Below are 13,873 nucleotides of genomic sequence, written 5' to 3'. Positions count from 1 at the left end.
ATCATTTAATTTCCCAAGACACAGGTGAAAGTCACTTTCATGATCCAAGTATCCAGCATAATATAGATGTTTTCTTGAAAAGTGTTTTATATGCAAGACATGCACAAATACCTCCTGTAGCAGTTCCTCTACAGCATGCGAGAATCGATCAGCAAGCTCATCAATCAGTTGGCTGTGTGCAATTTCAACACGGTTCTGAATCGTGTACTCCTCGCTACACAGAATGCTGTAGGTTTTACTGCAGGCTTCCAACACATCAGACTCTATGTGCTTTTCCACCACAAATCTAATTTGCTTGAGCAGGCTGTCTAGGTGCTGAAAATCATGAATATATAAATTAGGAGATTAAATATATTCATTCATTCGACAATTCACCTCCTAATGCAACAAAACTTCAAAGAAAATCATGCAATTTAATACTGGAAGCTTTTTACACTTTTATGCAGATCAGTCTAAAAAAACAAGACCTGCAACTGAAGGGTTTCAAAGTTCAGAATGTATCCTGGCTAGGGATGGGTGAATTAGACCAGTTTCATCAAAAAATTTTTGTTGTTGTTGCACGTCTTTTTTTTTGACACACAATGCCATATAAGTCTATGGGTGTCATTTCCGTGGCAAAACAAGTCAAAAACATTCGCCCATCCCTAATCCTGGCCTAAATGTATTAGGTTAATATCACCAGCAGAGAACCACCAGGTTGTTTTTGTCAAACTCTTGAGTAAAAACCATCTATACCAGATGTGAGAGGCAATTACTATGTTTTAACTACACCACATTATTTTGTACTACACTACTTTTACTGCCTTAAAGTCTTTTGACAAGTGCCTTGATGTTTTAATATTACATCAGTGCTTAAGGGACATGTCAACATAAAAAATTATTTTCTGCCCAATAAAAAAAACTCACAATTACAACAAAACAATAGTAGCATAACACAGAAAACGGCCCCACCTTTTCCATTCTACCAGTGCTGTAGAGTTCTAAATCAAAATACTGAGGGATCTGTAGAAGGTTTGCCACTTTCTCTGCATCAGCGGAATACTGAAAGACACATATAGTTAGATGCATGTAATATGAGATATAATTGTATTATGTACAAAACATTAAGTGCTAAATATTTCCCTACGACCTTCTCCAAAAGGGGGAAGGCATCTACATTTTCCTATTAGAGGGTGAACATCTAACTTACAATAATGATCTCTTCAATTACTTAAAAATCACAAGCAACAAAGGCCCCCAAAATTGTCCCATGTGATAAAGCAATATATTACCCATGTGCAATATATTTAACAAATACATTTTCTAAGAGAAAATGTATTCTTTATATAATCTGGATACATTATGTATGCTTTCATTTGTAGGCAGAAGAGATTACAATAAATATGATTTGACTTCGACTTGTTGCAAACTTAAATTCCATATACAAACCCAAAACAAGCAAGACAGATACTGCTTTCACAAGCAACTATATTCATATATAAAACCAGTTAAAATTTTTAATTTACCGTATACTGTTAAATTGCTTACAATTAGATTTTCACTCATTACATAAAAAATAGGGCATGCCTTTTAATGAGCATAAGTGTGTACAAATAGGATAGATAGAGATATATTATATATATATATATATATATATATATATATATATATATATATATATATATATATATATATATATATATATATATATATAGTGAAGCACATAATATAAGATGTATTATAGTTCATGACCTTGAAACTAGATACAATATAATTCAATAATAACACCACATTTTTTTGGTTCTTATGTATTTGCACATTACTTTAATGTTGCTTTTAAGAGAGAACAGGCAAGTAAAACTTCTCAGTGGACTTCTATATTATCAGATAAACTTGGGTTTTACATTTTACTCAACAGACCAGATGTAGTTGTGTGTAGTTTTATCGCTTTATAGTAAAATGTGTACCTTAGAAAGCAGTACTGGAAGTGCAACAATGAAATGTTCGGTCAGCTTAGTCTTATCATCTAGTTGAGTTTTTCTTTCCTTCGCCGTTAACACCTAAAATGAGAAAGTTTTGGCAAATATTACTGAGCGAAGAAATACCACAGTGTAAAAATGTCTAAGAAAAACAATAAAAGTAGTTTACAGTGCATTTCCAATGGCATGTACTCTCCAAATTCCCATGTAGAGTCTAATTTTTAAACAAGAAGCAGGTACCAGGACCAGGAGTAGGCAGCAGAGGTAACTGCTTAGGATGCAATCATTTTTGGATACAGGAGGGGCATGCAAATGCAAAAAGGTTAATTGAGGTTTATTTACATTTTATAGCCCCGTATCTGCCCTCTCCCTTTCTGTGCAAATTGTTTCATATCTGGACAGTTTGAGAGAAAGATTTCATAATGCCACCCTTATTAGGAGTGTCTAACCTCCATGTACTGGCACTGGCAACTGATAGGCACTTTGCATTAAAATGGCAAAATGAATACATTAACATAATTTTAGTGTAGGAACTGTCAACAATGGGCATATAATTATTACATGTGTGCTACTTTAGCCTACCATTCCTATCCATGATGCTACTTCAGCCTAGCTGCCTGTTTTCTACAGTGAACTCTTTATGAAACACACAATCGGTCTGTTACAGGAATATAGCTATTAAAGGGGTGGTTCACCTTTAAGGTAACTTTTATTATGTTATAGAACAGCCAATTTTAAGCAACTTTTCAATTGGTTTTCATTATTTATTTTTTTATAGTTTTATAGTTATTTTAAATTTTCGTCTGACTTTTTGCAGCTTTCAAATGTCGCAGACTCCCTTCCGAAAACAAATGCTCTGTAAGGCTACAAATGTATTGTAATTTTTACTTTTTATTACTGACCCTTCTATTCATGCCCTTTCTTATTCATATTACAGTCTCATATTCAAATCAATGAATGGTTGCTAGGGTAATTTGGTCCCTAGCAACCAGACGGCTGAAATTGCAAACTGGAGAGCTGCTGAGTAAAAAAAGCCACATAACTTAAAAGCCACAAATAATAAAATGAAAACCAATTGCAAATTGTCTCAGAATATAACTCTCTAAATCATACTAAAAGTTATCGCAAAAGTGAACAACCCCTTTAAAAGACATAAGGCATGACAATGTAAAAATACAGTAAAATACTCCTGCCGTAGCGAGGTTTTATTTTACCCTTTTGCCAGTTCCTCTGCCCACAGGAGGGTGTGCTTCAGCAGCCTGTCGGATTGTGCAGACCATAAGCTCAACCAATGCACTCTCCTGTCGCTCCGACATTACTTTTGAAGAAAAATTAAAAAAAAAAAAAAAAAGGCAAAGCAGATAAATACACACCATTTGATATTTCATCAAGGAATAATAAGCAATACATTAACAATATGCAAAAACACATCCCACTACAACACCATTGTGACTGACATTGCTGTATTACGCTATTAGAGAGTAGAGAGAGAGCACGAATGAACTCTCCAAAAGAAAAATGTGTCTTCTAAAAGTTACTTGTGGAAGTTATTCTAATCTTGTATTATTACAGAAGTACCCCGTCTGCACGGATAAACTGCTTAATTACAGGCACATGGATGAGTTTTTCAATTGGTAAAATAGAGCACTTTCTGGCAAGAAGGACGAGGAGTGGAGATGTGTTGTATCACTCATTGGCACTACTAAACATAAAGGAATTCACCACTTCCTTTCCATGTTCACTTGCATGTCATTTATGGAATTGGCTAGACATGAATCATTCAAGGGGTTGTTCACCTTTAAACTAACTTTTAGTATGTTGTAAAATGGTAAGCAACTTTTCAATTGGTCTTCATTATTTATTTTTTATAGTTTTTTAATTATTTGCCTTCTTCTGACACTTTCACGCTTTCAAACCTGACCCCATCTAAAAAGCAAATGCTCTGTAAGGCTGCACACTTATGGTTATTGCTACTTTTTATTGCTCATCTTTTTATTTAGGCCTCTCTTAGTCATCTTCCAGTCTCTTATTGAAATAAATGCATGGTTGCTAGGGTAATTTGGATCCTTGCAACCACATTGTTGAAACTGCAAACCGGAGAGCTGCTGAATAAAAAGCTGTGTTTGAGATCTAAATAAAGCACCTATGTTTTAGCACAATTGCTACAAGTGTGTGCCATCCTACTTCTTTCAACATATGGAACAGGGAAACCAAGTCAAGCAGCAAGGTTTCTGGATAGAGCACCACGGTAATTTAGCCACAGTCTTTTGAACTATTGGAAATTACTGAATAAAATGCTAAATAACTAAAAAAAAACACAAATAATAATAAATGAAAACTTGCGAATTGTCCCAGAATCCTCTCTACATCATACTAAAAGTTAACCCAAAGGTGAACAACCCCTTTAAATCAATCAGTTGGGGGAGGGTTCCTGCACAGATATAGACACAGTGCCATTGGCTAACACATCCAGGGGGTGGAGGCATAAAGGAAAAGAGTATGAATACATAAAAATTTATTTTCTAAGCAATATATCTTGGAATGCTACTATGTTTTTTATTATGTTTAATGAAGCCCTGTTGCAAACCATTTAAGATATCTGTCTGAAGGATAACATCCTCTTAAAATGTATTCATGAGCACAACACTATGAAGTTAATACTAATTCCCTTAAAATTTTAGTGTGGTCTCTTACCTTCCTCCCCCTGCATAGGCTCCTCAACCAGCAGCTCCGTCATACATTCCCAGTCTTTGAGAAGCTCCTGAGAACTTTCCCACAAACTATCCACTAAGTAAGCAGCATGCTCATGTAACTAAGGGACAAAAATGAATAGGTTATCTTTAAAAGCCCACAAAGACCTATTAAATAGTACCTTTGATAGATTTGTAATAATTATATAAGCAGTTTTACTTGTTAAAATGACAAGAAATCAGAATAAATGTTTATGGCAGAACTGCAATTTTCCTGGAATTTACACCGTTTTGTTGCGATCCCATTCAGGCAAGCTGCTTTTTTGCTTTCCTGGATTTAACATTTTACTAGAATTTACGCCATTTTGATGCAGTTCCCTGGGCAATGTAAAAGTTGGGTTCTACGGTTTTCATTTTTACGTTTCTTCATCAAAACATCATTTACAGTGGGTCAAATCATGAAATACATCCCATATCATAAACATTGTGATGCATTGGTGTTTTCTATATACTTAAAGAAAGATGCTTTCACTTCTAGAACAACAGAGCTAGAAATAGCGTAGGGTTCTATGACCTGCACCCCCTGCTGCCAAATCTGGAACCCAGGGATGCCAAGACAAAGTAGGCCTGAAGCATACTGAGCTACTAGGGTGTCCACATTATACTGCTGGCACATTTGCATTCTACCTGGAAGATATCATGTCTGCTTGTGTGTTCCCCATCATCTGATGATTAAATTCAGTGGGTTGAACAAAAAGTAATTGGACAAATTAAAAAACTGAAAATAAAATTTTCATTTCTAATACTTGGTTGAAAACCCTTTGATGGCAATGACAGCCTGAAGTCTTGAATTCAAGGACATCACCAGATTCTGGGTTTCCTCCTTTTTAATGCTCTGCCAGGCCTTTACTGCAGCGGCTTTCACTTGCTTTTTGTTTATGGGCCTTTCTGTCCGAAGTTTAGTCTTCAACAAGTGAAATGCAGCTCAATTGGGTTCAGATCAAGTGACTTGGCCATTCAAGAATATTCCACTTCTTTGCTTTCATAAACTCCTGGGTTGCTTTGGCTGTATGTTTTGGGTCATTATGAAACACCTCCCAATCAAATTGACTGCATTTAGCTGGATTTGAGCAGACAGTGTCTCTGAACACCTCAGAATTCATTCGGCTGCTTCTGTCCTGTGTCACATCATGGATAAACACTAGTGTCCCAGTGCCACTGGCAGCCATGCACGCCCAAGCCATCACACTGCCTCCCAAATGTTTTATAGATGATGTGCTATGCACGCCTTCTCCATACTTTTTTCTTGCCATCATTCTGATAGAGGTTGATCTTGGTTTCATCTGTCCAAAGAATGTTTGTGCAGAACTGTGCTGGCTTTTTTTGATGTTTTTAGTCCAATGTAGCCTTTCTATTCTTGATGCTTATGAGTGGATTGCACCTTGCAGCGCACCCTCTGTATTTACTTTCATGTAGTCTTCTCTTTATGGTAGACTTGGATATCGATACACCTACCTCCTGGAGAGTGTTGTGCACTTGTTTGGCTGTTGTGATGGGGTTTCTCTTCACCATGGAAATGATTCTGTGATCATCCACCACTGTTGTCTTCCGTGGACGTCCAGGTCTTTTTGCGTTGCTGAGTTCACCAGTGCTTTCTCTCTTTCTCAGGATGTACCAAACTGTAGATTTTGCCACTCTTAATATTGTAGCAATTTCTTGGAGGGGTTTTTCTGTTTTTGCAGCTTAAGGATGGCTTGTTTCACCTGCATGGAGAGCTCCTTTGACTGCATGTTGTCTGTTCACAGCAAAATCTTCCACATACAAGCCCCACCCCATCAAATCAACTCCAGGTCTTTTATCCGCTTCATTGATAATGACATAACAAAGGAATTGCCCACACCTGCCCATGAAATAGCCTTCAATGGTCCAATTACTTTTGAGCCCCTGAAATGAAGTGATTGTGTTAAAAAAAGGCTTTAGTCCCTCACATTTTTATGCAATCTTTTTTTTCAACCCACTGAATTAAAGCTGAAAGTCTGCAGTTCAACTGCATCTGAGTTGTTTCATTTAAAATTCATTGTGGCAATGTACAGAACCAAAATTAGAAAAAAAAGTTGTCTCTGTCCAAAGATTTATGGGCCTAACTGCATGTTATATGTGTGATTAAGCTAGGTTATGTGCAGGATATTTATGTACCTTTATTTTTATTCTTAAATACATTTGTCTAGCCTGTTTAAAATTCAGCATCCAAGATTTTTGCTATATGTATGTTTTATAATTCAGCCTATACACACTTTATGTTCACTGTTCCTGTGAGGGCACATCTGAGAAAGTCATATATGGCAGTATATACAAAGACAGCAGTAGGCTTATAAATTACCCTATTTTCCATTGTTTCATCATTTTCATACAAACCTTCCCCTAAAAAGATGTTCTGAATTATCAGCAAAGAATAGGGAAACGGTTAGGTAGCACTTGCCTAGAAGATCTTCTGTACCCTGGAGTTCTCACAATGGTTACTTATATGGCTTGACAGTGATATACGTAGGCGATAAGCTGCTATTACTTAAAACTACAACCTCGGGAAAGAGGAGAATGTTGGGAGTGCTGAAGGATATTTTCACAAAAGTACTGAGATCACTCTTTATACTTGCTTGACTTTCTATCAGTCATGTCTTAAGGGTCAAGAGGCTATTCCATTGACAGCACTGGTTTATAATTAAAGGGGCACTAAAGTCTAGACTAGAATGTTTGGAATGGTGTATTTTGTATACTAAACATAAACATGAACTTACTGCACCAGAAGCCTAATTAAACAAATGATTTATGCTTTCAAAGTTGGCCGCAGGGGGCTGTCATCTTGTAACTTTGTTAAACATCTTTGCAGGACCAACGCCATGCACATGCTCAGTGTGGTCTGGGCATCTGTTGGGAGGTTAATCTTAGGGATCGTCATAAATTATCAAAACAGCAAAAGTCAAATAATATCTGCCATCGAAGCCGATACAGCAAGACTAATTTATAATCAGAATATGCAGACTGCACTGGGTCCTGTGGATATGAAGCTCTTCATGGTCGCCGGCTGCTTTACAGGGAAACAAACAAAGCTGCTCTAGTTCTGGGAAGCAAGGTGGGGGCAATTTGAAAGTATGATCGTTTCCCTGCAGAGCCGTTCGGGACCGTGTGAAGTTTCCTATCCGCAGCTGTCAGAGCAAGTAAAATGAAAAGGGAATTTCACTGCATACAGTCAGGTTTCTTATAAAAACGGTACACATTTTTTAGTTAAAGTATATTGGAGATAAGTTTCTTTTTCATTAAAGAAAGTAAAAATTTGATTTTATTTTTTTGCCTTTACATCCCCTTTAAATGTATTCCCAAATCTTTTAAGCTGTTAGTTCATTACTGTATTATCCAGCAGTTAAAGGGATACTGTCATGGGAAAAGATGTTTTTTTTAAACATGCATCAGTTAATAGTACTGCTCTAGCAGACTTCTGCGCTGAAATTCATTTTTCAAAAGAGCAAACAGATTGTTTTATACCTCATTTTGAAATTGGACATGGGGCTAGAAATATTGTCTGTTTCCTAGATGCCCCCAGTCATGTGACTCATGCTCTGATAAACTTCAGTCACTCTTTACTGCTGCACTGTGATATTACCCCCTCCCTTTTAACACCCAGCAGCAGAACAATGTGAAGGTAAACAGATAACAGCTCCTTGGCACTCAATAGTAAAAACTCATGTCCCACTGCAACTCCTTCAGTTACATTGAGTAGGAGAAACAATAGCCTGCCTGAAGGCAAATCCATAGTGCAGTACTGGCTCTTTCTGAAAGCACATGACCAGGCAAAATGACCTGAGATGGCTGCCTACACACCAATATTACAACTTAAAAAAATACACTTGCTGGTTCAGGAATGAAATTTTATATTGTAGAGTGAATTATTTGCAGTGTAAACAGTGTCATTTAGAAATAAAAACTACACCATAAAAATCATGACAATCTCTTTAAGCAATACATTTTTATATGTATGTTTTATATGTATGTTTTCAGTGAATCTATTTTCAATTGGGAATACAAGTGCAGCAAATGTACTTCAAATCACAACTTAAAAATCATGAATAAAAGCGGTTAGTCCCTTAAAAACACGAATACTTCATCTCCAGTGTGTATAAACCCCCTCCACTTACAAGCAATAATAGCCTCGATATGAGTCATGTAATTTGATCCACCACATGAACGAACATGTTCTTCCTACAAACAATATAACGGAACCCTAGATGGCAAATATTATGCCTATACTACTCCCAAACTAGCTTAGCTAAAACACATCACTGGGAGCTGTAATTTAGAACAGCAATGGCTATCCCTCAAACTATATTAAAGCAGCTGTGGGATTTAATTTAGATTTCTACTACAAACACCTATTTAACAAACTGCTGTTTTCTACTTTCTTACCTCACTTTCTAAAAAAAAAAGAACCAACATCTTCACAAGGTTTCCATTTGGACTGCTTCGTCCTCTCCTTTTGGCCAAGGCTTCTTCAGCTTGTGGATCATGTCTGCTGAATAATCTGTACATAAAACAAGCAATATAGAGAATCACCTGCAAGCATTTGGAGCAGTCAAGTGACAGGCTCTTAAATTCTCAGTGCCACATTTTATAAGTAAGAATAAACAGTTGTTGGTACTTAAGTGGGTGCGATTCTAAAACTTTGGCTAGGCCCATGGAGTTATAAAATACTATAAATTGCTATGAATTCCATTACGCTAAACTTTTTGCATGGCCTGTGGCAACTGATGCTATTTTTTTTGCCTTTTTTAACTGTCAATTTACACACAGTATGTTTTTACTTCTATATTTTAAAGGAGAAATAAAGCCTAACTAAAGAAGTAGCTAGAACTGTTGTGCATTGTGTTTTGTGCTTCTGTACCAGCCCAAGGCAACCACAACCCTTTAGCAGTAAAGATCTGTGTCTCCAAAGATGCCCCAGTAGCTCCCCATCATCTTTTCTGCTGATTCACTGCACATGCTCTGTGCTGCTGTCACTTACAGAGCTTAGGGCCCACTCACAATATACAGTACACCAGTTGTGGACAATTAATATTCACTTCTCATTTTCATAATAATATACTTTTCTAGTAGTATGTGCCATTGGGTAATCATAAATAGAAAATTGCCACTTTAAAAAATAAGAGCCGTCCCCTGACATCGTATGATTCACGGTGCACACAAACAAACCATACATGTTAGGTCACATGAGCCAATCAACAGACAGAGTTGTGTCTTTTGCTTCCACACTTCTTCCTGTTACAGTTAGAGCTGCAGTATTTCTGGTCAGGTGATCTCTGAGGCAGCACACAGACCATCACAAAATGGTGGTTCAAGGCAAGAGATGTAAAAGGGCAATATTTACTTAAATATATATTCCAGTTTGGCAAGATTCTTTAATATGTCACTTAATTTTGATATAAACTATTTGTTGATTAAGTGTTCATTTTGGGGGTATAGTTTTCCTTTAATGTGAACAGTGACAAGACAGGCCTAATATAGTTTTCCTTTTCTTAAGATACAATGTAAAAATCAGATGAGAAAATATTCATATGAACCAGATAATGTTGTGTATTCCCAATTCTGGCATGCTGGTATGTTAAAGCACAATTTTAAAAATATGAATTTTAGGCAAATGAGCCAGTAGACAAAAATGTGTTGTCGAGTGTTTTGCTCAATGCCATTCACTCATCTATCAGAGCTGCCAAAGCAGCTTAGCTGTGAGAGTGTGAGAACAGCTTTTCAAATTAGAGACTGAAATTGAAAATGTTGCAATCCACTCACTGGCAAAGGAAAAAAGAAAAAAAAACACAACTCGCTATTTAAGACACATTTTTAAGATCCCTTATAGAAAAAAAAAAAGGCTGATGAAAATGAGGTTTCTACTGTTGTATAGATGATACTTCTGTCAAACATCTGAAAGACGACCTCAGATTGCAAACATAATGGCCCTTCAAGTTTAAGTTGCCAATACTTTAAAACCATTCCTAGGGACACTTTGTTCACTGAATAGGAGAGTTCAGCTAAAAAAAGGGCTATAATGAGACATAATATAAAACATATGATTATCAGTTTTATTGAAGTGAAAGCACCCACATTCAATACATATAGGGTATAGTGTTAGTGGCCATGTCAGGAGGGAATTCACAAAACTGGAGTCAATTTTACTCTGTAGTTGTAGCAAATCATAAAAAGAAGTTGACTGGCCACCAGCAGTAAGACTCGTGAATGCAAATTTGAGCTGTGCCACTTTTACTACATGGCACTAGAAATTCAGTGGATAGAACACACATTCAACAGTTTTAATTCAAAAATGTAAATTGTAAACATATTTGCATTTATGTACTATTGTGAAATAGTGGCTAAAAGCAGGCTTATATAAAGATGAGGTCCAATGTAGAACAACCAGGTCTGCTCACACAAACAGATCTAGGACAGTAGTTAGGGCAAGGCCAAATGTGGCGTTTTTAAAAAAGCCGTAAATACGCCACTATAACCACACGCGACCATCAACATGCATTTTTCAGCACGTAGGTTTCTTTTCCCAACATGCACTACTCATTGTTCTCTACCCCATAATTCCACTGGCTAGAAATAGAAAAGCTATTTAAAAATAGAAAAGCTTTTTAAATGCAAAATGGAGCAGAATGATTGTCAATAATTATGTCACCGGCCTAATATGTCGTAAAAACGCATATGCTTTATTTATCTTGTGAGAATTTGGACGCCATATTTAAAAAACACTGCGTATTTACGTAAAGTGTTGTTTCAAACGTGCAGATCCCATAAAGTCTATTGATTTGGTAGTTTCTTGACATATTGCCGTTACTGCTGTTAAACTCCAAAACTGGCGTCCCATGGCGGATTTCGGCTTGCAAGCGCCCTGTGAGAATTGCAATAGTGTGTTTTCTATTCGTATTTGCACCCAGCGGAGAATTTTAAAAAACGCAATGTAAAAATGCCACGCCTGGCCTTGCCCTTAGAATGTACCATTTGCAACATTTTTTTGCAACATGCAGTACAGTGTCACACAAGTTCAATTGCAAGAAGAAGAAAAAAAAAGAAATCCATTCAACAACCTGTATATTTGCATTATACCTATAAAGGTTGTTTGATTTAGGAAGATAGAATAATAAAAAAATAGAGCTTTGCCCATAATCAACCTAAAATGAACGTAGGAACATGCCTGGTGTTGATCACAGGCAGAAGTTAAACATGCTTATAGTAACCGTACTTTTTATGAAGAAATTCTCCAGCCGCTACAGCTACAGGCCGGTGTGCGGAGTACACAAGGTGGTAAACATTTTCACAGTCTTCATTGGACAAGGCTTCTTCACTTCCACTGAGAAAAAAAAGACAAAACATTGCTATATTTATCGTAAACTATTTATCATATTAACTTGTACAATTCTTTTTTTTCTTTTTGAATATTCTTTATTTTCATTTTAAGGGGAGAGGGATAACTTGTACAATTCTGAATGGAAGAATCCATTCGTAGAGAGAGAAAGGTTAACAAGGGAACCAGCAACATACATTAATGAACAACTGCCCTCCTCTTAATTTATCTAAGGTGCATACTATAGGAGGTCTAAATATAGCAATGTTGTTTAAAAATAAACCATACTGCTAATTACATTATAATAAGTGGTTTATTGATTTTCAAATGTCAGACTAAATTGCATTGCCAAAGTCACTGCCTGTAAACTGTCAGAATCTTGCTAATTACATCTAATTCCTTTCAGATCATCTTCCAGAGACTAAGAATTAAGTGGGAAAAGAGGGAAAAAACAGGCTCATTGCACACAAATAAAGGATGCATACACGTGATTGTTTTATGCTAAGTATGCCTTTGGTTCATTTTGATATTACTGTATGCATTTAGGAACATATGTTGTGAAAAAAGCCACTACTATATACTTCACTCAAGCACAGTAGTATGAATAAAGGATGTGTTTATGGAATGATGTTCAAGTCGTCATAAAATGGACCTACTGTAATTCAATATTTATAACACAATATGTTGGCACTCCAAAAATACATGTTAATAATAATATATATAAGAATACATACATATATTAGTAACAATAAGTATTGTATATTAAAGGGATACTGTCATGGGGAAAAGATGTTTTTTTCAAAACACATCAGTTAATAGTGCTGCTCCAGCAGAATTCTGCACTGAAATCAGTTTCTCAAAAGAGCAAACAGATTTTTTTTATATTTAATTTTGAAACCTGACATGGGACTAGACATTCTGTCAGTTTCCCAGCTGCCCACAATTGTGTGACTTGTGCTCTGATAAACTTCACTCTTTACTGCAGCAGTACCTCCAGCAGAACAATGGAAAGGTAACCAGATAGCAGCTCCCTAACACAAGATAACAGCTGCCTGGTAGATCTAAGAACAACACTCAATAGAAAAAGCCATGTCCCACTGCTATAGATTCGGTTACATTGAGTAGGAGAAACAACATCCTGCCAGAAAGCAGTTCCATCATAAAGTGCTGGCTCTTTCAGAAAGCACATGACCAGGCAAAGTGACCTGAGATGGCTGCCTACACACCAATATTATAAATTAAAGAAGATACACTTGCTGGTTCAGGAATGAAATTTTATATTGTAGTGAATTACTTGCAGTGTAAACAGTGTAATTTAGAAATAAAAATGACACCATAAAAAATCTTGACAGAATCCCTTTAAAGGAGAATTCAACCCTTTAAAAAACAAACAAAAAAAAACAGTACCCCCCCACCCCACGTAGACCCCCCCTCCCTCCAGCCTAACTGCTCCCCCCTGGGGAAATGCGCCTACTTTATACTTACCCCTCGTCGCAGATTCTGGCATCAGACTTCACGGCAGCCATATTTCGGGTCTTTGTGTCTTCCTCTGGCACTTCACCAATTTCTGTCCAATTAGGCGCATGCACAGTTGTCCAAACCGGCAAACTGCTCCAATTGCGCATGCGCCGACATACCGATGTCCCAGTCAGCTTACTCAGGACCCGAAAGATGGATGCCGTGAAGGCCGATGCCAGAATCTGTGACGAGGCGCAAGTATAAAGTACGGGGCATTTTCCCGGGGGGGGGGGCAGTTAGGCTGGGGGAAGGAGGGTCTATGTGGGGTGGGGGGTACGGGTTTTTCTCTAAAGGGTTGAATTCTCCTATATGGAATATTT

General features: G+C 36.9%; 1 protein-coding gene across 4 annotated transcripts in view; it reads right to left on the bottom strand.

Moving 5' to 3' along the window:
• stag1.S (stromal antigen 1 S homeolog) overlaps positions 1–13,873 on the bottom strand; it is a 117,792-nt gene that overhangs the window by 25,922 nt on the left and 77,997 nt on the right. For all 4 annotated transcript variants that reach the window (XM_041563961.1, XM_041563958.1, XM_041563959.1 and 1 more), the window contains 7 exon segments: positions 11,934–12,041; positions 9,107–9,221; positions 4,653–4,770; positions 3,173–3,276; positions 1,947–2,039; positions 952–1,041; positions 112–315 (listed from right to left, as the gene is read on the bottom strand). In XM_041563961.1, coding sequence (XP_041419895.1) covers positions 112–315; positions 952–1,041; positions 1,947–2,039; positions 3,173–3,276; positions 4,653–4,770; positions 9,107–9,221; positions 11,934–12,041 — 832 coding nt within the window.

Source organism: Xenopus laevis, chromosome 5S, assembly GCF_017654675.1.
Source record: "Xenopus laevis strain J_2021 chromosome 5S, Xenopus_laevis_v10.1, whole genome shotgun sequence".
Classification (NCBI taxonomy): Eukaryota; Metazoa; Chordata; class Amphibia; order Anura; family Pipidae; genus Xenopus; species Xenopus laevis.
This window is presented reverse-complemented; position numbering and strand designations above follow the sequence as displayed.